The sequence below is a fragment of the Pocillopora damicornis genome, chromosome 6 (assembly GCF_964200805.1).
Source record: "Pocillopora damicornis chromosome 6, jaPocDami1.2, whole genome shotgun sequence".
Taxonomy (NCBI): domain Eukaryota; kingdom Metazoa; phylum Cnidaria; class Anthozoa; order Scleractinia; family Pocilloporidae; genus Pocillopora; species Pocillopora damicornis.
In genome coordinates this window covers 25389794-25415109 of record NC_142675.1, presented here as the reverse complement: position 1 = coordinate 25415109, position 25316 = coordinate 25389794, and the positions used below count along the sequence as shown (strand labels likewise).

Sequence of the window (25316 nt, the reverse complement as noted above, 5' to 3'; positions counted from 1 at the left end):
CCTACCCTACTATTCATACCAAGACTGTCACATTGCTTGGTCGCAAAGCTAGGTATTTCGATGTATTTGTAAGTGAGCGAGTCTTACCGTCGAAGGAAACATGGCAGAATGTCCCGAAAGTAGTAGTGGTAGTACTGTCACAGTTATTGAGGAAACGAGTGAGAGTCCATTGGTATGTACTGCATACTTCATCGTCTCAAGCAAATCATTCTTCTTGAAATCGGTCAGGTTTACCATAATTTTTAAACCACTGGCACAGCGGATTGATTCTTCTGTATCTTGCAATCTGAATGAAATCTTAGGTTTAGATGGTTTCAAAGTAGCTTTAAAAAATTAAAATTAGCATTTTGCTAAAGGAATAAAAATAATAGATGAAATACTGGTTTCAAATATTATTAAGCACTCATTGTGTGCTAACAAGTTCCTGTCGCTACTAATTGAAATATTATGTAAGGTACATTTGGGTGTAATTGCTCATTTCGAAGGTTGATAAGATCATGTTTCCAAGTTCTGACACAAAAGAGTAATTTCAAACTGCTGTCAAGCCATCTATTATTGTGCTGTAGGCTTTCAAGTATCCCTTAGCATGGTGTAAACAACACCTATTACTCATTGCCTGCCCCTGTTGAATGTCCTCTTTGAGCTATTACTGACTGCTTCCTGGTCAAAATTTGTGCCAAAACACGTTTTGATTTTCACTTAATTTAATTCCATGACACTGGTATTAATGTACTCTTTCATTTTTAATTAAAGTAAAGTTGTAAAGGTTAAATTCAATGGGAAAATATTAATGCAAGGCCAAATTTTACTCACAGCAACAGAGGCTTGTACTGAAACTAAAGAAACCCAAATCAGAGAAGAAGGTGCAATGGGATGAAAGTGCAGTAGATAACGAGTTTATGGGAAAGAAAACATCAAAATGTAAGAAGTAAACAAGGTTATTTATTTAAATGTAAAATGAGTGAACATGGGTCCAATAAGCAGTTCTTTCCTCTTTCTCGTTGTTCTTCATTTTTACCTATCATTATTTGTTCTACACCTTAATTGGACAATCGATCATCTCCTTATATATTTACATAAAATTTCCCTATACTTTGCTGATCCTAGTAGTACACAAGATGTCTAACACACATTGAATCAGGATATGGCTTGTCTTACTAGTGAGTTCTAGGCAGCTTTGTTGGTAGAGCACTGGTTTGTGAAATCAGAAGTTCAAAGGTTTGAATCCTCAACTGGGACTCAGGTTTGTTCTCTCCCACCCTTGTTTAGGTTGTTGTATTTATTCAAAGCCCAAGATGTTTGGAGACTCCTCATCAGAAAGTGATAGTGAGGATGATGGATGTAAGCACAACTCTTACTGCACAGGCCACAAAAAGAAAGGCCACAGACATAGTCATGATCATAGTGACAAAGGAAATGACCCTGCTACATTCAATTCCAACCCAAGTGTAAATAGCTGATTATTTTGACCAATAAAAAACATTCATCTGATATTATTTTATTAACATAGGTTATACAATATGTATAAATGTACAGAGATTAGTACAGTAGCCAACATTGATGTCTCTGTTAACAGTCAGACATGGTTCCTTCCTTCATCTTGTCAAACAGTGCAATTAATTGTCACTGTGAAATAAAATTTAACTTGGGATAGAATGGGATCATTAAATAATTCAAATTGGGACCAGAATTGTTGAACAAATGAAAGTTAATGTTAAGGAGGCAGTTACTGTTGATAATAGGCCATTTTTTATATACTAAACTTCAAAATTGGCTGAGAGGCTTGGGGGAATAAAACAAAAGAAGTCACATTGAGGTTAGGGTATGAATCATAAACTTATTTTGTTTTATTTCCCTAGCCCCTGAGCAATGTTAGAATTTTAATAATAGCCTATTAAGAATCACCCTGAGTAAATGAAATAGGTGAATTGCTGCTGATTTCCCTAAATGGGATATTTGTAATCCAAACTCTTTTTGGAGCGAAATGCCTGCAGTGTTAGTTTTCCTTTTTTTTGACAGTGTGCCTTAAGGCATGATTTGTGGTGTAAACCAAAAAATACTTTACTAATTGTTATTGGGCTGGAATTTGACTGAAACTGTTTATCATAATTGTGTTATCTCTGTGATGGTTTAAGGAATTCCCAATCACAAAGCTTAGATGTCTTAAGTAACTTTTGTAAATAGCCTCCTTGAGGTATTTTCAATAACACCCTTTGAATTAAAGTTACCTTCAATTTTGTAATGTTACACAAGGGCTGGAAATGTATTTACTTGACAACAAAAGCTAAGTTTTTTTGTTTGTCTCATGATGTAGTCACGTGTAATGTAGATCGTGATGTTTTGACTGCATACTGCTTGTCTTCTTCAGGCTTCTTCATCACCTGAAGAAGACTAGCTGTATGCAGTTGAAATGTTGTGATCTACATCACACGTGACTACATCATGAGACAAATGAAAAAACTTTGCTTTTATTGTTATTCACCACAATGAATAACCACAACCTTTTTTATGATGTTTACTTGACTTGCCTTATTAAACCTAATTATCTTGTCATTTACAAGTCTGTAAACAAGAATAATACATAGAGAACAATATGAGGATATTGGTAAACACAAGGCAAAAAAAAAAAAACAATTCTAGTGAAATAAATCAAGTTTCCATTTACCAGTCCACAAAACAGTTTATTATTATTTCTTTTACAAAAGAAAGCAAAATTATATTTACAAGTCCTACCAGCTGAGAAATACCGGTAAATAGAAATAAAAGCAATGTGGCAATGCGTTCAGTATGGCTTGAACAGCATAATATGGTTAACTTGGCTGGCTGGGGGAGGGGGGGGGGAGAGAGGGAGGGGGTTCATTGTTATTTAACCATTCTTATTTTTACTACACTTACATTGTAGTATGTACCTTCTGGTGATTTTTAAATAAGAATGATGTAATTGCAAACTGCAAAATTTGACATTTCTTTCTAAGCTACTGGTTTCTCAAACATCTCACTATATTTTAAATTATAACATTAAAAATAACATTAAATTTCTAACCTGGCCCCTAACCTGAGTAGGTTGGAACTTTTTCAACTCAAATTTTTCTTTGGCTCAAACTTAAAGCTATTTTCCTATCAGTTATTTTGGACAAACTTCAATTTTAAACTGATGTGGTTTGTTGAAAATTGTGTCTTTCTATATAGCACTTCTAATAAAATGGCCTCATTATTAAAAAGTCCCCACAAATAAGGGTTAGGATATTTCCTTGAAAAACACAGTCATATTAGGTTGAGATGGTTCCTTTTGGAAGAAATTTGTCTTTCTAGCCTCAAATGTATGTGCCTCAAATGTATGTGTTGGTTGACTTCAAATTCCTTACTCACAAAAACCAAAGTTCTTTGCCTGCAAATAAACAAACACCTTTTTGGTATTTAAACTACATATTAAACAAAAGGATTAGAATTATAACTGAACATGTTTATTCTTACTAGATATTTTTGAAAGGAGAAGTGCAGTTAAAGAAAGCCTATACACTTTTTAATGAATTTTGACCCTTCAAAAATATGTGTTGAGTGACATGTGTAACTTCTATATTTAGTAAGAAGACACATTATTTTACAACATGCTACTTATATCTAAAAGTGCTGTTGTTTTAAGACCTCTCTAACTTAATATGTCTCTTTTAGATACACAACAATTTTTCCAGAGAATTCTTCTTCAAAATAGGATGTATTAAGTTTTTGAAGCTTGCCATTTCATTTATTTCAGTTACTTATGGCACTGTTGGCACTTATTACAAATGGTGTGCATTGTAACTCGATACTGAGCTAATGGCTATGCCATCCAGTTTGAGAGTGATTTCAGTATCTGTTTGTCCAGATGATTGCACGCTTGTTACGATCACAGCTGATTAGACTTGATCCATCAGGATGCCAGGCACACACAACCACTGAGGAACTGTCATTAGAAAATTACAAATTTTGAGTGGTAAGTTTGATTTTCTGTGAAATATACAAAATAAACTGCAGTGATCTATTCAAACTGCATGTTTGGATCTCTACATCACACAACAAAATAAAAGGAGTGAAATCAGTCAAACAGTCAGTCAGGTGAGTCATTGAGTCTGCAAGCTAGTGACTCAGTGAATGAGTCAATCAGTGAGTTAGTGAATCAGTAAGTCAGTCAGTCTATCAGATGTTTAGCTGTGCAATTTACAGAAGTATTTTTAAAACAAACCTAATACATGTAAATAAATATACTTCCATGAAATACTAACCTGTGTTCTTTAAGAACCTTTTCTAGTTTTGCAGAGGCTACATTCCATACAAAAATACTACCATCACTTGAGCCACATATGACATACTGGCCATCAGGACTAATGAAAAATAATGTGAATACAACTACAAATTAATAATAAGTTAAATCATGTTTTCACCATAACATCTTGATGCTAGCATACATGTTTAAGGGATTTTCAAAACTATTTGGTTGAAGAAATGGAAAACAGATCAAATTTTAAGTCAAGAGTAGTTCTTAGTTATTTAAGTACATTAACTGGACTATTTGGTTTCACTTTCAAAACCTACACATGACAAAATCTTAATGTAAGACAATTTATGCCCTGTACATGTACTTAAAGTACCTGAATGATGCCCTTGTGTAATCCACTGCAACTTTAAAACCGTCCGCACTGGAAATAAAATTTAAAAAGAATTATTGCTTTGGAAATACTGCACTCAAGATTTAACACCCCGTGAGTTTTTAAAAGTCATCATATATAATTTTTCTCCAAATTAATAATTTGTTAATTTGTAGAATTCTGTGAATTAATCATGTTCACTCACCTACATGTTGACATAACCTGGTTCATTCTCAAATCGAGCAATTTAACTGTGTCATCCCTTGCACTTGCCAACATGTAGTTCATGTCTGTCAAGAAATATCAGAAAAGAAAGCTTACTCTAACTGCATTGCTGTTTCTAATTCACCAACTTGTAGATGTTGTTTTGATGGCCCCATGAGCTGAAACTCAAACATTCATTGATTCCCTAAATGTTTTATTGTGAAACTATCCCTTTTGATAAGGGACTTGTTTGTTCTGTTGCTTTTCTACAATGCTGGGGCTCACTAAGAAGGAACTCAAAGAGATTATTAAGTAATGCTGTAGGAAGAGACTGTCAACTTTAGTTGGCAGGAAAAAAAATGTCGTAACATGGCAAATCTCAACAACCTGGGGATAAATCTAATGATGTTATTTTCCCTTGTAGTGTGATTTCTCCAACACTTGATTGATTGTCAGATCTGAAAAAAAAATTTAAGTAGAATTAATACCAAAGAGAGGTAATGCCTGCATGTAGACTGGAAGTAAGTTATGCACGTCAGATTCTGTCAGTAAGACAGAATATGTTGTTCATTTCCATGAAATGATCACAGATAAGCAAATTGTAAACAAACATGAACCCAAATCAACATCTTGACTCTTGCTATTACTTAATGATCAGCTTTGATGGTTCAGTCCTATAATATCTAATTTATATACTACTGTAAGTTGGCCAACTGTTTCAGTGTAAACTTCAAGGGTTGGTTATTTAAACAAAGTTTAGCCATTGTTCAACAAAGCCGCATTCTAAACCATTTTTAATTTGGCTGAATCTTGTGTCTGAACGATTATTTTTGTGAACAGTGTCAAGAGGGCCAAAAGCTGGAGGTGGAATGACCTTAAGTTGATCAAAAAGACCCTCTTATAGAGAATATGTAAGGTCCACTGCTTTCATAAAACTGTAGTTTGGGTTGGACTGGTGTAAAGAACCAGCCCCTCAACTCTTAGAGAAAGAAGCACCATATCTACTCTGTATCAAAATCATATTAATATAACAGCTTGAATTGTGTTTTGATAAGTTCCACACTTAACACAATCATCACAATGCAAAAAGGAAAGAAGAACAAAATAAAGTTATGCCACAAATGTATTCATCTAAACTTATCTATAAAACTTTGAATCACATTGCAATAACCTCTACATATGTAGTTTACAAATGTTACAAAGAGTGTTACATATTAAGATAATGAAAAGGCTATCATTGCTCCACAAAAATCTTCTTAAATTATCTTCATACAAAGCAAATACTGCAAATTGGAGACGAAATATTTAGTGGGTCCCATAATAATTCATGAATAAATACAATACCGTAATCTTTAAAAAAAAGATAATGTAAAATAACATGGCTGTATTTATTTATTTAATGAAGAAATGTAAAATGGTTTCCGTGTTTACATAGCCTGATATCGATGTAAACACGCGAGAGGTTGGGAGAACACGAGATAAGTGTAGGAAACCATGATGCGAAGCAGAGTGGTTTCCAGCTTATTGAGTATTCTCCCAACCTCCCAAGTGTTTACATCAGGCTATGTAAACACGGAAACCATTTTACATTTCTTTTATAAAATAACTAATGAAAGAGGAACGAAAACCGTGTTTACATACGCTCATGTAAAATGGTTTTATGGCCAATCAGAGCATGCGTACTGTTTGAATTATTTTATAATATAACTTATTCAACTTTCATTTTTCATTATTTTATATCATACAATACAAAAACCCAACATCAAATCTTAAGAATGGTAAGAAACTCTCCAAATCACTTCCAGTTATGAGCACATACTGTACAATCAACAAAGAATTTTATGGCTTGCAATTTTACTTGTCTAATCTATTTTCTACATACCACGTCATTTTTACTTCAATTTTGTAGATCACTATTATTAGTTATCTCACCTGACATCCCAAAACCTGACAGTCTTGTCCAAGTGACCACTTACCACTTGTGAACTAAATAGAATAAAAACAATACTCAGTGGGAATAATATTTTCATTCACTTCAGCTGCTAATTAAAGTTTGAAAATGTAATGCAAATTGCTGTCAGTAACTACCCAGCTCAATGATGGCAAAATTATTTTCAATGATTAGTCAATTTTTGACAAAATGATTAAACAACCAATACTTAATGAAATGGAACATGTATGAATTTTGAAGAACTGGAGTCAGTTGTAACCAACAACTATTTTTAACTTGTTTCTTACCCAAATCCCTCATTGATTACTATGTCATTACAGCTCGAACCAGCAAAAATTGTTCGTGTGCCTGAGAAAAAGAAGAAAATTAATGGTATAGTTTACAATAATTATTTTGTAAATATGCCCTCAGCATCCAAGTGAAATACTGATATTTCATTCAGAGATGCCCCATGATGAGGTAATTAAAGAAGATTGTATGTTTTGTTTTCAAATTTATTGCAATTTATGCTCCCTGAAATTAAAGGCATAAGATAACGCTCTAGAGACATGTAAATAGAACTCGAAGATTTTCTTCTTTTGAGCATAGTGAATGAAACCTTTTGTATTGCATGAAGTTGTTACATCACAGTATTTCTAGTTTTTTTTAACAGCTAGGATGAGGGCCATTCACAGCCAAGAGAATCTGGTCCTTAGTTCAAAAAAGAAAAAGTTGAGTTCAAAACAACTTACATGCTTTACTTCTAAGATCCCAGATTTTCAATGTTCTGTCATGGCCTCCAGAAACAACTTTAGTTGCTGCTCCAAAAAATTTGGCTGCCATGACCTTTTGCGAATGTCCTGTGAGGGTGTGCTATATAAACACAAACATTAAAAATAATTACAGTTAAGCCTCAAATCTAGCTCAGAAACATCCTTCCAAAAGGTACTTTTTTATATTACTGAGCATTTGTAAATCTTTACTGATTTTCTAAGGGGAAGCAATGGTATTGAACCTTCCTAGCAGAAATTATTTGTCCACTTGCAAAATGAAACTGTACAAAATTTTACATTCTTACAGGTGCTGAGTCCAAATTTTTTTTCTTAGGACAAGTGCATCATCTTAAATTGAAGTAATGTTTTAGGAAGCACATCTAATCACCATCATGAGAGTGTTGTTTGTTTTGTTAAAATTCAATATGTTCTACAGCTTAAGAAGTGAAGTATTTGTTGTCATAGTATTTGTAATTCTAGACCTCTTTTATGAAATGAAGTTCTTAGTGCATGCAAATTAGCCTTTCTGGCCTCATCAGCCTGTAAAAAACAAGAAATCACTTGGCTCAAAATTAAAGACTGAAAAGGCTTATTCACATGCACATAAAACAATCAAAATAATCATGGCCTCCATTGGTGTGTTAATGTTTTTGAAAAAATAGCAATTACTGGATGAGAAAAACCCCACATGGTATTAAAAAATCTCACTCGAAGTCTCTGATCGGCAAGAGTCCATACTCTACAAGTTCCTTCATGAGAACCTGCCAGGACAAGTTTTTCCTATAAAATATAACAGTTGATAAAAATATTAATAGCAATGCTATCTATGGAAATACAAGCCCTGTATATTTGGTATCAAGCCAATAGTTATATAACCTTACCTGAGGGTCAGTTTGTACTGACATGACACCAGCATTACAACCATGCATAACTCCTTTTATTGTATAGTTTCCTGAAATAAAAAAAAGGAGCAAGTATCCCAAATTAGATAAACTAATAAAAGTACTTCAAGTTATCATATCTTAATCACTATATAATTATAGAGAATTACTGATTAGATAAAATACTGTGTATTTTATTGACTCAGTGGCAAGATTGGGCCAGAAAATATTGGGCTCAAGGTCATAATGTACAGACCAAGTTCTTCAAGATCCCTGTGTCATGACTAATAGCAAAACAATTTCCCCTTCAGCCAAACTTGATTGAATCAAAAGCATTTTATTATAATTGCTCTTTTTAAATCTTCCTTTCTACTTTTAGCTCAAATCTTGCATGGTGATATAGCTTTTTCCAGCCTTGCCCAAACCATCAAGTATGGCCTTCAAATAAGCACATGTTTCTGTTTAATTTTTTTCAATAAAAGTAAGTGTGGAGGCTGCATGGGTCGTATGATAATAATCAATATTCAATATAAATGAGAAATAATTTGAAAGTAAGATATCATGGTTCCTACCATTTACTTGTTCCCAGACGTTAACTTTTCTGTCTGCACCACCTGTTACAAATAATCTTCCTGAAATACTGAATCTGGCAGAATTTACTTCACCCTCATGTGCATCCTGTTACAAAACACACAGAAATAGCTGATCTGAGTAAAGGAGAGTGATATGCATTCACAAGAGTAACCTTAAATTGTAACTTGACGAGAAAGGAGAAAAAAGGGACAAACTGACTGACAAAAAACTATTTTACCTAAGAAAAGTGTATTAAAGAAAAAAAAAGACCTTAAGAAAAGCATGTTTTCTAGGTTATTTGCTAATCTTTTGTACCCCTATGTATTCATGTGCATATTGGTATTATGACCCTTGTTTATTAATTCTTATGTTTGATATATAAAAAATGATCTTCAATAACTTAATATTAATAATTATCAACAACTTGAATTCATACTCACAAATTTTTTATCAGGAAATGAAGGGATAGATACTATTGCACAGAAAGGTATGCCTGGCTGATCAGAACTGCAATTCAGACAAATTGAAAATGAACTATAGAGCCTCTCCTTATTTGTCTTTCTTTGATAATTTCACCTTGTGAGGCTGTTAGTGATTAATGAGATAAAGTTCTACCATCTCTCTATATCCAAGCAATATGGATTACAGAGTTTCCCTTATTCACTCAGGTATATCATCATCTCAGGTCTATTAATCACCTTTAATGTAACAATAAATCTAACAGTGTCCTGCTCTAGTATTCCATTTATTTCCTGTTACTTTATAAATTATGTTTACTTACTACATGTAACAGTCTCCTTATTATTATAGTAGATAAACACAGGCACATTATAATATTCACTTAATTAATGTCTAGTATACATTACAAAGGGTAACCTGCCTTGGTATATTTACAACTACTGGTTCTTTTGCTGCATCTATTAGTAGATTTTTTTGCTTTTCATGTCGTATTCTAAAAGGAAAGTAAAAATAATATGTAAAAATATGTTTCATCATTTCACAAATCACATCACAGAATATTTTATAAATTCTGCAACTGAAAGTTCTTAGTTACGCCCTGTAAGGCTGACACAGAGTCTACAATGTTAGTGAAAAGGAGGAAATGTATTTTGTTTGACGAAAAGGTATTTTCTTCACCTCAACTGTAATTCATTTTCAGCATTTACTTTATCTGCATCTTTCGCTTTTTGTGCCATCCACCTTGTTACCTGAAATCGATGTTGAATTAAACCAAATGTTTGATATTAATAAAATATTAACTAACTGAATGAATTAATTAAGTGAGGACTGCTTGAAAATGTGTGGGTCAAAGGAATAAAAATTTTATAATAATTCTGACTGTGAGGAACTCACAAGATCTTCATTCTCTGCTTGTACTTTCCTATATTTTTCATCCAATGTTACGTAGGCAAGATGTAATGCTTGGTGTTCATCTTTTACCATCTACAATTTAAGGAAAACATCAATCCAGAAAAAACACAGAGTGAGAATCAATCACAAAGCTTACTCAAGAAAATAATTTAAAGCACAGTTTACTGCAAGCTTTTTAAATATTTTGTTCTGAAAATACACTTCAATGGATAACTTATGGATAAAATGCCTTTACTCTAAGTTACTTAAAATGTGGCCCAGTTATGGTACTATGGGAAAACTGGGAAATTATTTAAAAAGGTTGAGTTTGTACCTCATTGCTTAGAATTGCATCACCATAGCATGCTGTAGCATACAAAAAAAAGACTACTAATATCTCTGCATTGCAAACCAAACAAAATCTTTATTAAATGTGTACCTGTTTTGCTGCCTCCAATTCTGTAACTGTTTGCTCCAGTCTCTGCCTTGCCCTGTCAACTTCTTCTAAATTGTTTGATAAGTCATGCAATCTGATTGGAAAACAACAAATAATATATATGTTCATATAGAATTCCTGGGAGTCATTAAGAAACTCACAACTGAGGAATGAGAAACTTTGCCCTTTTTCTCTCATTTTCTCTCCATTCTTAGTCTGGTATTATGATGATGTAAATTTTAAAAGTCAAAAATGCGAATTCTTGGCATAATATACAAATTTTTTCCTGCTATACATGTGTACTCACTCTCCCTCCTTAGCTAATAGTTCTTGCTCCTTTTGTCGCAATGTATTGTTGAGCTCCATTAGTTTCTGCGCATTCTGATAAGAAATATTTTGACTTGTCAAAACATGACGTTAAAAAAAAAATGTTGTAAGGTATGAATCTGCTGTTTGGCCAGGTTTATTTGCAAATTATCTGTATCTTAGTTAACTCTTTACACCCTTACATCAGTTTGCATATTCTCCCTACTGTTCTTTAAACATTTCCTGAGGTGCCGACAAGGAAAATTTGTTTAATAATCAAGAGCTTCTTTGGTCTGTGGTCATTATCTTTAATCTCATGACCTTAATGTGTGATTCAAGAGTGATATTGTGAGGAGAAATTAGATGCTAGTCACCCTTAGGAGTTAAAGAGTTAATGAACCTTCCAAACATGAAGTTGGAAGGTTAAACAATTGAATCCCTTCCCTTTTTTCCTAATTATGATTAGTCTTTTTCCCTCAGGGAGATGTTTCTATTGAAATGCCATATTTCCAGTTGAAAAAAATAATACTTTGTAAATTAATAATCTGGTGAGTTCCTTTAATCCACGTGTTAGACACTGGTTAGGTGATATTAATATTAGACAAACCTCTCCTTTCTGACGGTGGAGCTCAGTCAGTTCCTCTTGTAATTTGAACAACTTCTGCTCCAAGGAAGCTACTTTTTCTGATCCTCCAACAACAACCCCAGCCCCTCCTCTAACTGAACTAAAATAATGAACAACAGGTGAACAAAGGTTAATCAATACAAATATTTCAACTGAACCTACCTCCTATTATGATAATTTACCTTGATTCTTGAGCACGTCTATGAAGCTCAAGTTTTTCCTGTAAAATAATAAAGGAATTTAAGTTCCACTCACACTGTTCTGATACTCAATAAGATAAAAGGCCATCCATTCATTGAAAATAAAATCAAAATAAATTAGTCTTCTTGCATTAGGTAATGTAAAACTTCCAATCAGTTTAAAAAACAGAAATGCATCAGGAGTTGTAACCTGTTGAATTTGAGCAACTTGTATTTCCAACTGAACAACTCTTGATTTTGCAGTATCAGCATTTTCAAATAACTTGTTGTCTGTTAAAATAAAATAGACAAAATACAAAACAAGCAGAGTATTTAATATCTAATACCTTAGTTGTGGGTAAAGAAGACCACTAACCATCAGTAAAAGAATATGATACCCAAAATAAATATTACTACCACAACACCATAAAAAATTATCATTCATCCTTTCCCTTGTATGATGAACGTAAAGAGAATAACACAAATGTAAAAGTTTTCATGCAATGCAACTTTCAACGTTTTGTGATCTCATTTATAAGTGCTGAAACATCTATTAACTGTGAAAACGACCCAAATGTAATTTAAAAATCTGCTCAATATCTCGCTCTCCGGAAAAAACCATATTATTTCCCATGTCAATTCACCAATTAGAGGTTCGCTCTTTTCAGCCTTTCACTTTTCACTATATTTGCAGTAAGACCCTTGTCCTTCCTTCGATTCTGTTTTTCAGTCTCGACGATTTGACACTGCAGAGAAATCTTAAAGATGGAAATAGTCAAAGATCCATGGATTTGATTTGTTTGAACATGATTTATCATGAACTTGAATCTGACTAGTCAATAATTCAGTATGCACTCATGATGGTACATGAACTTAGATGATGTGAACTGTCATATTACAGGCTCAAATATTTCCTATCTTGGGCTATCTTACCAGAAATAATAGTTCACATCCACAAAGAGTTTTGGATCGTTGTCAGTGACAAGATAAGTTTATGTTGACTTGTCCGAAAAAAAAAAGGAGAAAATTTGGATTAAAGTTCCTATGTTTTTATTGATTCGTCAAAGTCAGCAATACAATATGTATGCTTGGTGATTAAATCCTAACCAAACGTACAATTTCCTATCAACAACGATGAAGTCTTCACTTACGTTCCCTGATGATATCTCTAAAGCAATGCCACTCCACTCGATCCCTCGCTTCAAGTTTCCTTGATATTATTTTTCTCCAACTTTGCCGTTCCCCACGCGCCATCTTGAATAACTGGGAAGGAACGTCGAACTGCAACCGAGCGGAACTTGGTAATGATGGATAAAGTGAGTTACCAGCGGCCATCCTCCAAAGAGACAAAATGGCAAAGATGACTTGCAAAAGTTGCCAACTTCTGGAGGGAACCGGTGCCAGAAATTTTATAGCCTCGATGGACACTTTTATCTTTGATTGTGATGGTTAGTGACATACCAAGCTAGAATGGTGTTTAGGTGTATCATTGTACCGAAATCATGTTCAATCTCATTATATCCAAGGGGTCCTTTGGAATGAAGCTGGCCCCCTAGATGGTGTGGTGGAAGTTTTGCAAGAGCTTCGAAGATTGGTGAGAAGAAGTATTTCGATCGATGACTTAATTTTTTTTCTAAACAAGGATTATTTTCTCAATCTGTTATTTAGTCTTTTTCTAACGTTAGGTTCTTTAATAAATTCAGTCAAGCGATCACTGCAGTGTGATCAACTGCATATTAGTCCCACCAGCATATTAGTTAAGGACTAATATGCAGCTGAATCCATACAGATATTAAATATGACGTTATAGTACTGGAATTGTTTTAAGCTTAAAGAGTAACCCATTGTTTCCAACATTGTCCTACAAATGCTGTCATTTTAGAAGTTGCTAAGCATCATGGCCTCTTACCCTTTATATAACAACTTTTCTATCGTCTTTCCATCCATTACTAACCTGTCAGCACACCAAGAAGCAATACAGGAAGGCCTTTTGAACTTAATTAGTTATTTTTGCAATATTTGGAGAAATAGATTGTGTAGTAGCTGTGCACTAGGGCAGTCCCTCTAGTTCAGATGTGTGGCTTAGTTGTGGAATTGTTGATCTCAAAAAGGGGTGAACAATACTTTTTTACATGTAACTTTTGTGATCAGACTCAATGGTAAATGATTTCTCCAGCATACTTCTCCATGAAATGACCCCTCCGCCCATGGTAAAATGTTTGATCAAGCTAGTAATGTTTACATGCACTTAAGTTTTCTTTTGTTTTGACTGAAATTAACAATTCAATTTTTGTTTTAGGGTAAAAGGGTTTTTTTTGCTACTAATAATAGCTCCAAGTCAAGAATGGCATATCTCAAGAAATTTGAGAAATTTGGAATTGTAGCTTATGAGGTAAAATGGAAAAATTTTCTTATTATCCTGAACTTCATAAAGCAAATTTATCCTTTTTAGTTAATGTTTGTTCTCTCTATTGCTGAATAAACAAGTTCTAAACACAGACATATTCATAATTACTGCATCAATACACATTATTAGTACATACTTCCTTTTTCTCTCTTTTTCCTCCTATTTTTCATCATTTTTTTTTACTTCTCTTTTACCCTCTTCCACCTCACTTAATAATCTGAGTACCAGCTGAAATTTATCCTCTTAACTTCTTCACTGCTTTTTCAGTTGAGGAATGAGCCATGTCTGTGTTATTTTAGGTGTTTTCAGCTTTTTGTTTTATTTCAGGAAGAAATCTATGGAACAGCATATGCTGTTGCATATTATTTAAAGGAGATTCTGAAATTTGAAAAAAAAGTTTTTACAATTGGCACAACAGGGATGGTGGAGGAACTTGATGCCATGAATATTCAACATACTGGTTCTGGTGTAGGTTGGATCATATTTACTGTGATAAATTCTAAAGTTGCCAGTAATTAATAAATTATAGGAAAAAGTAATTGTGCACACATTGTAGGTAGAAATACATCCCAAGTAGGTGAATAATTATTGTCTCTGCAAAATATTCTGGTATCCCAATAATGATGCGCTCATTTGAACATCCATCTCTCAAATGACATAGGGGAGATGAATAATTTCCACAGACAGAGCTCCACAAATAACTGAATGATAGTCTTTTTCATATGTCTACAAATCTTTGTTGATATATTTTTCTGTTGTACTTAATTTGTCTATTTACATGTATTTGTTCTTATATTGTGACCTTGACCTTTTCAAAAATTCTTGTTGTGGCTTATATTTTTAAACTGTTCATAGTACATACCTTATATTTCTATTACACATCTGCAATGTTTTTCACATGGCTTATTTGAATGGTAATTTTAATTACTTTTAGCCTGATCAGTCAACTGGTGGCTATAATCTACAAGAGTGGGCTTCATTTGAGTTGGACCCTGAGGTATATGTAACAAGAATACTACTTTTACTTTTAGTTTATCTTATTAATGTCCCCAACATGTATCTCACTGGGTTATTCTTTCCCAGATGTAGAATATTCTTGTTATTCTGCTATCTTTGGATCTCATATCTTGACATGATTAAGGGCTGAAGCTCTATGTCTATGTTACCAATGACAATTAAAGATTTACTTGTTTTGTTTAAGGTTGGAGCTGTTGTCTGTGGGTTTGATGAGCACTTCAGTTTCCACAAGCTCATCAAAGCAGCCAGTTACCTTGCCAAAGATTCCTGTTTGTTCATTGCCACAAATCTAGATGACAGGTTTCCATTCAACCAGAATGGTGTGGTTATTCCAGGTGATCACATTTTCCTTTTTTTTTTGTAAGCTGATGATATCGCACATTATTTCTTTACAAGATTAGTGATAGAAATTTAGAGTGTAATAGATTTTATCTGGTTTAAAAAACCTACAGATTTCTCAGTCTTCTTTGCTGGTTTTTTTTTCACTTTCTTGCCATCAGAAATGTCCCAAAGACTTTGAATGATAATAATAATTTTGTAATCACCATTTGAATTAATCAACAAAATGATAATTGAATTTCAGGGACAGGTTGCTTGGTGATTTCTGTGGAAGCAGCAGCTAGAAGGAAAGCTAAAGTGATAGGGAAACCAGAGAGAGTCATGTTTGAGTGTATTCAATCACGGTAAATAATATTAATAGTAACATCATTTAATTTGTAAAGTGTATTAAATTAGCTATCAGGTATGTAAACATTTTTCATCATATTATTAATTGCTAATGTTCTTTTTTTAACCAGGCATGCTATTGACCCTTCAAAGACTTGTATGATAGGAGACAGGTAAGTTTATTAGAACACAAGTTGATCCTTTGATTCCCAGAAGTGAGCCATAAGGAATTTATACTAACATTATCCACACTTTGCCAAGTAGAGAATATTGTTTTTTAATTTACGGGTATTGCCAAATTCTTATGGCCCCCAACATAGAAATGCGTGGCACATAGACCATGGGAATGAGAGGGTTAACCTTCTCTGAAGTCTTTCTTGACAGAGATTAACACCCTCTTATGATTACTTGGAATGGTCCCATTCATGAATTTCTGATCAACACTTTGACAACCTTGATCCCCTCTATAACGACACTTTGTCTAAGGTACATTTGACTGTAGTGAGAAACATACTACACTCCTGGCATTAATTTGGTGTCATTTATTATTTTAGGAGCAGCTTCTGTAGCTGTTTTGTTTTCCCTTCAAAAGCACAATGGCATGAAAAACATTGACAGCCAATTGGAGTATGCCTTTGTTTTGGGGTTGGATAGTCTCTAGGGAATTCCCTATACCTTTCACATATTCAAGTTCTGCATTGTTGCTCACTTGCCACTGTTTTTTTGTTTTGTTTTCCAATTTTATTTTATATATTGACCAATTCAGATTGAACACAGACATTATGTTTGGAAACAACTGTGGATTGAGGACTGTTCTAGTGCTGACAGGAATCTCATCCCTTAAAGATGTTGAAAATGTACAGACCTCAGTCAGTCCAGACAATATGAATTTAGTACCAGATTTTTATATGCCAAGTTTAGAATCACTGAAATCATCACTCAACATATAATTAGCCATGGAAGGTAAATGGCTTGCCTAATTTACCAGTAACAACTGATATTTGAATAAATCAAGTTTTCTTGATTGTTGTGAGATGAGGGCAAGACCCATGTTTTGTTCAGTTTCTTTGGTGTAATGTGGTATAGAGTGTCCGCTATATTTTCCTTAACTAACATGTTCTGTCAATAAGCCTTACCTGGTCTTTGAATAAAGGAAGTAGGTTTCTAACAAAACTGTGGTGCTGCATCAGTGGGGGAGTACAACAAGATCATTTTGGTTTTATCAACTGAGATGATAATGTAAAATGGCCACTGTAAAGAGTTTTGCTAAATTTAACTGCTCTTTATTTATGAAGAGTAATTTTATGAATTGTGAACCAGACTAAAACTGGAATCTTGGGATTATTAGGTTAGCTTAAAATCTCTTCTATGCAATGATTTTTGTTTTTACAAACTTATTATTTCCTCATTTTTGTCCTGCAAGAAATAGTATAACACTTGATTTTCATTACAATTTACTTTTCTTAAAGTTAAGACAGTGATCATTGAACCTTCAGTGGGGTTATCTTGAGTGGTTTTTGTAGAATTAAAACTTTTATCATCTGAGAAGAAGCTGGACTTTAGGTAAAAAGAAAATAAAAATTAAAACAGTACTGTATTTTATTATAAAATTTTTATTAAAAAATAGCATTTCAAATAAAAAATGACTTGCTCTCTCTACATATATGGTGATGTTCTATTGATCTTTCCGAACATGTGACATCAACATCATCAATATCTTCTAAACTACTATTATTGAGCATTTCTATTGAATTTATGAACTAGGACAAACATTAATGAGATCATGTATTCAATCATTAGTACCTAATCCAACTAAATAAGTACTTAATATAACCCTTCAACATTCCTTTTTTATATATAACTAACAGTTCTTGATTGGGAAACTCTAACCCTTAAGGGAAACTTAGAACCTCAAGTCTTTTGAAACTGACTAAGAATTCCCTTTTTGTTTGAAAAACTTTTACTGTCAAAAAAATTTTGGTTGGTGGAAATGAAATATGCTGGCAGTAATAAAATAATTATAATCGGCTGTGTTATGTAACACTAGATAGTAAGTTTGTAAGCACTGAGATTATAATATGTGACACTTAACTTGCATCACTACATACAAAAATGCAACCCAAAGTAAGTAATTCTTCACTGCATTTGTGGTTGAAATCAGTTAGTGGCAGCTGTTGTACTTCATATTTTTGACCTTAACCCTTTAACTCCTGCAGTCTGATAGTCAATTCTCCCCTCTAGCCACCACACATTTCCTTGTAAATAAGTTAGGAGCATTTGGTGTTAGATCAAGATAACTTCTAACTGCTAAGTTTGAATATTCTCATGACCTGTTTGCTAGATAATGTTTAGATATTATAGGGAGAAATAACATGTTAATCACTTTTGGGAGTTAAAGGGTTAAAATATTCTAAAATCACAAAGTGTAAATTTTTACCTAAATCTTATGTTCATTGTCCTTTTTATGAATAATTCATTTTATTGATTCTAATTTGATAAAACTACCATGTATGTACATACATATACATTGCCATGTATAGCATGACCAAAGTGGCTTGTAATGATCAGCCAATAGCACCTTCAATATTGGAAAACATTGTTTACCAAGCAGCATTTTAGTTTAAGAAATTGTTCTCAAACTAAATATTTCCTGGAAACCAGGGTGATATCTACTCCAGTAACCACTGATGCAAGTCTTACCAGTCCTTAAACCCATTCATGTATATGGTGGAGTAATTTCATTGATGTACTGTTATCACTGAAACATCATTGCAAAATTATATCAGAAATCATCTCTAAGGTTTGTGGTGTCACTTGCTTCATGTGCAGTCTCACTTTGTGGAAGTCGCTCGTGCTGTTTTTTTCTCTTACAACTAGCTTGAGCCAAGAGAACAAAAATTGGCAGCAGACACAATCCACACACCCCTGCCATAACATAAGCCACTGTGAGAAGTGCAGTATCAGAACTTTCTGTCTCTATGTACTCGCAGTCCACTGCATCTAAAAAAAAAAAGCAAACAATAGATTTGATCTGTGATTGTCTCTTTTCCAACCAGATCATTAAAAGGCAAATGTTTGCTTCTTTCTTCTCCACTCTACATTTTTTTTTTAATAGCCTTGTAATTCTTGATTTATGAATCAAAGAGAGTTGAGTATTGAACAAAACACTTCCTTACTTGAACAACCATTAATAACAAGTATGCTTCTCATAGACTGGGTGAAAATCTTGCTTCAAAAGAGCAATAGGTGTTTTCATAATGATTATGATTATTATGATCCTATTTCATTTGTACTTTCAGATGAGAAGCTACAGATAAATATAAATTGCCCGAATTACCTCTACTGAAGGGTCCAGATACTTCAGAACTAGGATTAAGACGACCCTCAGCTGTTTTGGAAAAAAATTATATCTGAATTACTTGACAATCAATCCAGAGAATAATATCTGGAAACTACACAAACATTGGAGAATTAGAGAAAGATGTTTTTTTACAAAGTTCACGACACACATCCTGTATACTTCTAGGATCAGAAATGTCGATAGCCTCATGTTTGTAAATAGAATAAAAGAGATGGCAAGTTTTGAGCTTGGTAAAGAAATAGAGAAAGATGTTTTTCCTCTTGTCACAAGTGCGAATCCAAAGGTCCAAGGTTCAATTCCTTGTGGGGACTCAAAATTTTTTCAGTGTCCCACACATGTGCGACAAGAAGAAAAACATCTTTCTTTATTTCTTTACTGAGCTCAAAACTTACCTCTTCTTTAATTCTATTTACACAAACAGTTATTGATGCCAGAATGAGATATTCAAGCAGTCACATGTGTTGTTCCACTTTTTCCTTGGGGGTGTAAAATTTTGCAAACCAGTTTTTATTTTTCTTGTGTTTTATTCACTATCAAAATCTGAAACACATGACCCTTATTACTACATGTGCAGGGTCAAAGAGGCAATTCACACAAGACTTCACCCTAACAACATCAACAGGGATAGTGGAATAGAAATTCCAGAAGCGTGGATGCCCACAATCAAAAAGCACAACAACAGGAGAGCCATGCAACAGCGAACCGCCGAGGGAGCAAATCACAGATCAGCAAGGATCGAAATGCACCAATCAGAGCTGTAGAAAAACAACTAATCACAGCATAGCATCATGCTTTATAAGATCACGCATGACCAGTTGACCTCATCGCCTGAAGAATACTAGCAGTATGCAGTCGAAACGTCACAATCTACATCACACATGACTACATTGTGAGACAAATGAAAAACTTAGCTTTTATAACCTAGGAAACATATGAACCATAACTAATTGATACCTCCACAAGTTGTAGCTGCAAAGCCAACCTGGACATTTTCTCTATCAAAGACAACATAAAATCCCTCCATGATTACTGCACCTATCACTGTTCCTGAAATGACATAAGTAAACAAGCAAACAAACAATGTGTAACAACAACTGATTGATGAACATAGTTATAAATAACCAAAATGATAAAGAAAACTACCTAAAACTGTTATTTACCTTTGTCAGCTTTAGTTATAGCAAACTTATAACAGTGTTGTCCAGGAAGAGGACCACGTTCGATTGTCTCTCTTAGATAAAGCTGTAAAAAAAACAGTTTAGTAGGTAAGTGTTGTAAAATGTAAGAAAGATCATCATCACTTATGATAACATAAAAAGTCAGAAACTATACCACTGAAAAAAAGGAGACCTGTGGTTTAGGAGCTGGCTCTGATTACCAGGTTTAGTATCAAATGTAACCAAAAACTTTTATTTACCTGGGGAGGTATCTTGAGCCTGAATTCCTTGGAATTACTAATGGTGGAAAGAAGTGAAATGGACATATCTGGAAACTCCTCCCAAGGAGTCTTGTCATAATTCCAACACATCATCTGTCGACCAATCCAAAACTCATCTGGTACACCCAGCTGCAAAATTTCAAATTACATGAAAAGAGTTGAACAATAATTCTCCATTTTAAGAAGAAAAACTTGTTTTGTTGAGCCTTCTAATAAGAACAAATCAAATAACCTCACCTTGTCAAATTTCTTGAGTCTATCAAGAATAGCATCAAAGACTTCTTCTGAAACTCTTAAGTTTGTTGTTCCACTGTCCACTATTGTCTTGTCATAATTGTACTGAAAGAAATGTGTTTTGCATTAATAAAGCATATGACAGACAGGAAAAAAAATCAGGGAAATGCTTCCAAGTTTGGTTACCCAGCATTGCCAGGTGAACATAAACTGCTGAAGCTGCATCACTTTTAATTTACTCATAAACAAGATACCCCAAAAAAGACATCCAGAGAGTCCTTGACATCACCAGATGACTTATTCTCTAAGTAGCTGATCTGCAGTTATTGATAGGTTTAATACAGTGCAACAAAAGAATCTAACACCTTAAGCAAATATTATTTCATTCCTACCTTTTTACAATCCAGGGCCAAACTTTCCCCACCAACTGCTATGTCAGTTATGACAACTTCATAGTACCATTTCTTTACCACTGGAGTGAAGAGAAGATCACCCTCATACAACTCATTATCAACTTCCCCAAAAACCTGTTACACAAGAAACAAATTGAAAGGACATTCTTAACCAAAAAGAAATCCACAGAGGAGAAAAGTTACATTTAGAACAGAATTGTTTTAAATTCCATTTAAAACTTACCATTGTTCCAGCAACAGTAGGCTCAGAAGAAAGGTCAATTTCACTACTGCCACACAACTGCATCGAGAAAGAATCCTTGACAACTCCAGCATTAACAAACTGATCAAACACTGGCAGTACACTTGAGTCGGGCTGGGAAGAAATGATATCCCACATTTACACCAAAGAAAAATACTTTAGGTCTACTCAGCTCTAATTCACATTTGAATAACTGTAACAAAGGAGTGTAAAGGGAAAGATAAGACTCAACCTAATCACCTCCACTTAATACAAAGATGCCACTGACTATGTGTCCATCAGCAGTATTGAAGATTTCTTATTGATGCTGCACAAACTAACAAAGCATTCTGTAAGAACAACAAAGAATCAAATCTCTAACCTTTGATAATCTTGCATAGCCAAGTCCCAGGATTCCTTCCCACATAGAACCATTGATATAAAAATTCTCTGAAGACTGAATGGCTGCAACATTGACACGAACAGTAGCATTTGGTCCTTCAACAAACCGTAGCAAATCAGATCCTAGCTCTCCTTCCCAGTTTCCCTGTGTATATGGAACTGCTACACGTCTGTTTTGATCTTGATATGAAGTTGACCTGTAAAAATGTTTCAAATATGACATATTTGTTACATTTAACTTGCAAGTTTTCATTTACCTTACACCTTCCTTTCAAATAAATTTTACTGTCAGAACTGCATGGTACCAGCAATTATTAGAATATAACAACATTTGTTTTAAGGGCATCAAATTCATAATATTATGTCATACTATTTAACATTACTAATGTCGTCTTTAGCAAAGAGTCTTAGTTGACTTCTAACTTTTAGCCAAGATTTTGTATATGTCTTCCATAAACCCCTCCTGCACCCTTCCCTCTCCCCCTTCACATACAGTGCCCAGGTTAACTTTAACTTTGAAATATTATTTTCACCTCTTTATGGCTAATGGCAACTTTGGACACTGAACTCCAATCTAAGAACTTAGACACTAGGAAGTCATATGTTACAGAGATTAAACATAGAATAAACATAGGTATTAAGTATATTCATCCTCCAAAAACATAACATGAAGATGATATAAGCATTACTTACTTGTCAGTACGAAAGTAGAAGGGGAGATATGGATGTGGAGATGCTGCGACTGCAAAATTACTACTTCCAGTATCAACAAGGACATTTATCTGAAAAGATTTTAGGACAATATTGGTTAACATTTGGATGATCATTCTGCCACCTTGTGATTTCCTATTTGATTGCCCACATAGAAATTCTGTAAGATTCTACCAAGGATGGGACATGTGAACTTTGTAAACATTGTACATTAACTGGAATCACCACATGTCCCCCCTTCCCCCCCTTTTGCTACTCCAATTATCAAGTTAACTTTTGAGTACACTTTGGAACATGGTGACACTAAATGAAATCTCATGATTAAGATATGGAGGAAGAAATGAATTGCCAAAGTCGATGGCAGTATCCTGCAAACCTTCTGTATGCCCAAACTGTTCTAAATATTGTAATATTATTTTTCTGTGTTGGAACAGAAATGTATAATTTTATAAATTAAAATGAATTTTCAGACTGACTTCTTGTTTTGGCCTGAGGTAACACTGCAAAGTCAATGGCGGTGTGATTTATCTAAAACCATTAACCACTATTTCTGTTCTGTTTTATTGGGATTAGTTTTTAATGCATTCAATCCTTCGTTTTGGCTTTTGTACTTTTGTTATACTTCATCTGAGCTCTGTTAACTACAGAGAGATCTCATGTTTTCATAAGAAAATAAAACTACATAATTATGCTAACCTAACATTTTTCCTGGAAGAAAAATATATCATGACTTGATCTCAAAAAATTCTAACGCTACATCTGTTTATATTTTCGTGTGGAACCCTTTATTTCATGTTGTAACGAAATAACCCAGCTGATACGACACTCTTATACTCAAAATCATACCGAAATTGGAAGCGCAATACTGGTCGTAAATGTCACTCACGTATTTCATGATACTTTACAATTCTTCATCCTTACGAAACAATATTCCAACTCGTTTTGCACGAGAATAGAGTGTGCAATATTGAGTAACTGGCCTTTGCACGTCTATTCGTGTAAATACGGGGGAACTTATTCAAGTCTGCTATCACCCGTAAATGTTCCAAACAACCTTAATCGCAAATTTGCTTTTACAACTGCAACAAAAAGGCAACTTGATAACAAACGATTTTGAAAAATACACCAAGGTGATCTTCCCAGAAATAAATCAGTCTTCAAATTTGATCACGAGAGAGAAATATGTTATGAATTTCTCCGTCATAATGTTGCTTAGTTCTGATCTTTTTCCAATCATATGGTAAACTGAAAATGATAAAGACGCAAGCTGCTTCATCACTCTTTTCTATTTACTGAAATTTTCCAATAACAGTTTTTGCTAAAAATAAGAAAAATTAAGCTGAAATCGGAAAGGCTATCGATAAAGCTTCATTAATTAAAGTTGATAACTTTCACATGCAAATAAGAGCCTGAAGCTCGTTCGGTGGCAAAGCTAAGGCCAAGATTTCAAATGTTACGAACGTGAAAGGCGTGCAGAACAAGTGAAAGCAGATTTCTTGTCAAAAATAGAGTAAAAAACGGGAATTTCACACTTCTCAAGAAAGAGGCTGTTGTTCCGGACTCATGACACTCAATATAATCATAAATCTCCTTTACTCACTCTCAGAGGAGGGCTCCCAAGATCCGTCGATATGTAATATCCTTGCCCAGGCCGTCCTTTCAAATTTTCAGTTGGATTCCCTCGGCTGTCTCGTAGATCTCGTTTCGTTCGCCTCAAAGGAACACTATAACTTCCTTTGTTTTTAACTTTCTCTTGCCAGGTGGGGCCCATCGAACCCACGATGAGCAACAAAAGGAGGGAACATGACGCTGAGTGAATTTTGCGCATTACGAATCTCGCCAGGTCACCCCAATAGGCTGTCCGTGTCCTTTACCTCACCAAAATCTAAAACAGCAATTAACTCTTGAAAACCCCTCATGGAAAGTGTTTCTTTTTTGCAACTGATACACTGCTTTTTCCGCAATCCACATCTTCACGCCATATTGAAGTTTTTGCAGCGAGGCGCGGTTTCCATGGCTTGAGTGCTATCACATTTCCACTTCCGGTTCTAAAGATCACACCCAAATATAGAGTATGAACTTCACCGTTAAGTGAACATCATTCCTCTACAAAGAATGCAACAAGGGCTACACTTCCTTGTGAATTAGCTTCATGATGCTGTGACACTTCGTCCAGTTTGTATTGAGCAGTTGCTTTCCATGATTCCGAAATGAAAAGCGGGAATGATTACTCTTCATTATTTGTTTCGTTGCCACGCGCAAATCATAAAAAAAAAGACTTATTAGAATAGAAAATTTGCAAGCATAAGATAAATCTCCATCGTTTCCACCAAAAGTTCGCTTTCACGGACAGCGTATTATTTTACTCTTAGTGTGAGTATCATTTCCCGAAAAACGTTGGCGAAGGAACTGCTCTTTCGTAATTGTTAGCAGGGACTTCAAATTTTAAATTTGTTGCACCTACAATGGATCTATGTTTCAGCGAAAATAATCATACATTCAAGAGTAAACAATGTAGAAAAGGCCAATATTTCAATGGAATATAAAGTCACGCTAAATTCACCA

General features: G+C 34.2%; 4 protein-coding genes and 1 long non-coding RNA gene across 9 annotated transcripts; 3 read left to right on the top strand and 2 right to left on the bottom strand.

Annotated features, from left to right (window-relative positions):
* Positions 1-17: 17 nt before the first annotated feature.
* On the top strand, positions 18-4177 carry LOC113680922 (E3 ubiquitin-protein ligase PPP1R11). Of its 2 annotated transcripts, XM_089209837.1 has the most exons (4): positions 18-172; positions 816-921; positions 1270-1341; positions 3755-4177. In XM_089209837.1, exons 1-4 carry the CDS (start codon positions 101-103, stop codon positions 3799-3801), a joined length of 297 nt encoding a protein of 98 aa, XP_089065963.1. In that variant the 5' UTR covers positions 18-100; the 3' UTR covers positions 3802-4177. The 2 variants fall into 2 exon arrangements, with proteins under 2 accessions (XP_089065963.1, XP_027053770.2); XM_027197969.2 differs by lacking the exon at positions 3755-4177 and having other exon boundaries at positions 1270-2677.
* LOC149044616 (uncharacterized) lies at positions 1989-2252 on the top strand. The gene is made up of 2 exons (XR_016187762.1): positions 1989-2122; positions 2154-2252. It is a non-coding gene; the product is annotated as an uncharacterized LOC149044616 (long non-coding RNA).
* LOC113680919 (autophagy-related protein 16-1) lies at positions 2661-13212 on the bottom strand. The gene is made up of 21 exons (XM_027197964.2): positions 13034-13212; positions 12094-12173; positions 11886-11923; positions 11686-11803; positions 11080-11153; positions 10776-10866; positions 10340-10429; positions 10124-10194; positions 9867-9938; positions 9427-9493; positions 8986-9091; positions 8414-8484; positions 8241-8312; positions 7512-7632; positions 7068-7128; positions 6762-6815; positions 5217-5287; positions 4831-4915; positions 4629-4676; positions 4263-4361; positions 2661-3943 (listed from the first exon to the last, which is right to left on the bottom strand). The coding sequence occupies exons 1-21, from the start codon at positions 13134-13136 to the stop codon at positions 3847-3849; spliced, it is 1689 nt and encodes a 562-aa protein (XP_027053765.2). The 5' UTR covers positions 13137-13212; the 3' UTR covers positions 2661-3846.
* On the top strand, positions 13142-21163 carry LOC113680921 (phosphoglycolate phosphatase). 4 transcript variants are annotated; one of them, XM_089209836.1, is made up of 10 exons: positions 13155-13330; positions 13409-13476; positions 14182-14274; positions 14617-14757; positions 15224-15286; positions 15491-15641; positions 15890-15989; positions 16104-16145; positions 16739-16935; positions 19908-21163. In XM_089209836.1, exons 1-9 carry the CDS (start codon positions 13234-13236, stop codon positions 16920-16922), a joined length of 939 nt encoding a protein of 312 aa, XP_089065962.1. In that variant the 5' UTR covers positions 13155-13233; the 3' UTR covers positions 16923-16935; positions 19908-21163. The 4 variants fall into 4 exon arrangements, with proteins under 4 accessions (XP_027053767.2, XP_027053769.2, XP_089065962.1 ...); XM_027197966.2 differs by lacking the exon at positions 16739-16935 and having other exon boundaries at positions 13142-13330; XM_027197968.2 differs by lacking the exon at positions 19908-21163 and having other exon boundaries at positions 13145-13330; positions 16527-17010.
* On the bottom strand, positions 17570-24906 carry LOC113680920 (beta-secretase 1). The gene is made up of 11 exons (XM_089209835.1): positions 24352-24906; positions 22734-22822; positions 22021-22237; positions 21642-21773; positions 21398-21532; positions 21009-21110; positions 20751-20900; positions 20494-20575; positions 20288-20380; positions 19310-19360; positions 17570-18972 (listed from the first exon to the last, which is right to left on the bottom strand). Exons 1-11 carry the CDS (start codon positions 24577-24579, stop codon positions 18755-18757), a joined length of 1497 nt encoding a protein of 498 aa, XP_089065961.1. The 5' UTR covers positions 24580-24906; the 3' UTR covers positions 17570-18754.
* Positions 24907-25316: the final 410 nt, after the last annotated feature.

Coding starts and splice junctions, on each gene's coding strand:
- LOC113680922 (XM_027197969.2), top strand. CDS start 101: ATGGCAGAATGTCCCGAAAGTAGTAGTGGTAGTACTGTCACAGTTATT. Junction 173..815: donor AAACGAGTGAGAGTCCATTG/GTATGTACTGCA, acceptor TTTTACTCACAG/CAACAGAGGCTTGTACTGAA. Junction 922..1,269: donor GGGAAAGAAAACATCAAAAT/GTAAGAAGTAAA, acceptor ACCCTTGTTTAG/GTTGTTGTATTTATTCAAAG.
- LOC113680919 (XM_027197964.2), bottom strand. CDS start 13,136: ATGGCGCGTGGGGAACGGCAAAGTTGGAGAAAAATAATATCAAGGAAA. Junction 10,195..10,339: donor AAGCAGAGAATGAAGATCTT/GTGAGTTCCTCA, acceptor CATCGATTTCAG/GTAACAAGGTGGATGGCACA. Junction 3,944..4,262: donor AAGGTTCTTAAAGAACACAG/GTTAGTATTTCA, acceptor TTCTAATGACAG/TTCCTCAGTGGTTGTGTGTG.
- LOC113680921 (XM_027197966.2), top strand. CDS start 13,234: ATGGCAAAGATGACTTGCAAAAGTTGCCAACTTCTGGAGGGAACCGGT. Junction 13,477..14,181: donor TGCAAGAGCTTCGAAGATTG/GTGAGAAGAAGT, acceptor TTTTTGTTTTAG/GGTAAAAGGGTTTTTTTTGC. Junction 15,642..15,889: donor GAATGGTGTGGTTATTCCAG/GTGATCACATTT, acceptor ATTGAATTTCAG/GGACAGGTTGCTTGGTGATT.
- LOC113680920 (XM_089209835.1), bottom strand. CDS start 24,579: ATGCGCAAAATTCACTCAGCGTCATGTTCCCTCCTTTTGTTGCTCATC. Junction 21,111..21,397: donor TGGCCCTGGATTGTAAAAAG/GTAGGAATGAAA, acceptor CATTTCTTTCAG/TACAATTATGACAAGACAAT. Junction 19,361..20,287: donor TGCAGCTACAACTTGTGGAG/GTATCAATTAGT, acceptor TTTCCAAAACAG/CTGAGGGTCGTCTTAATCCT.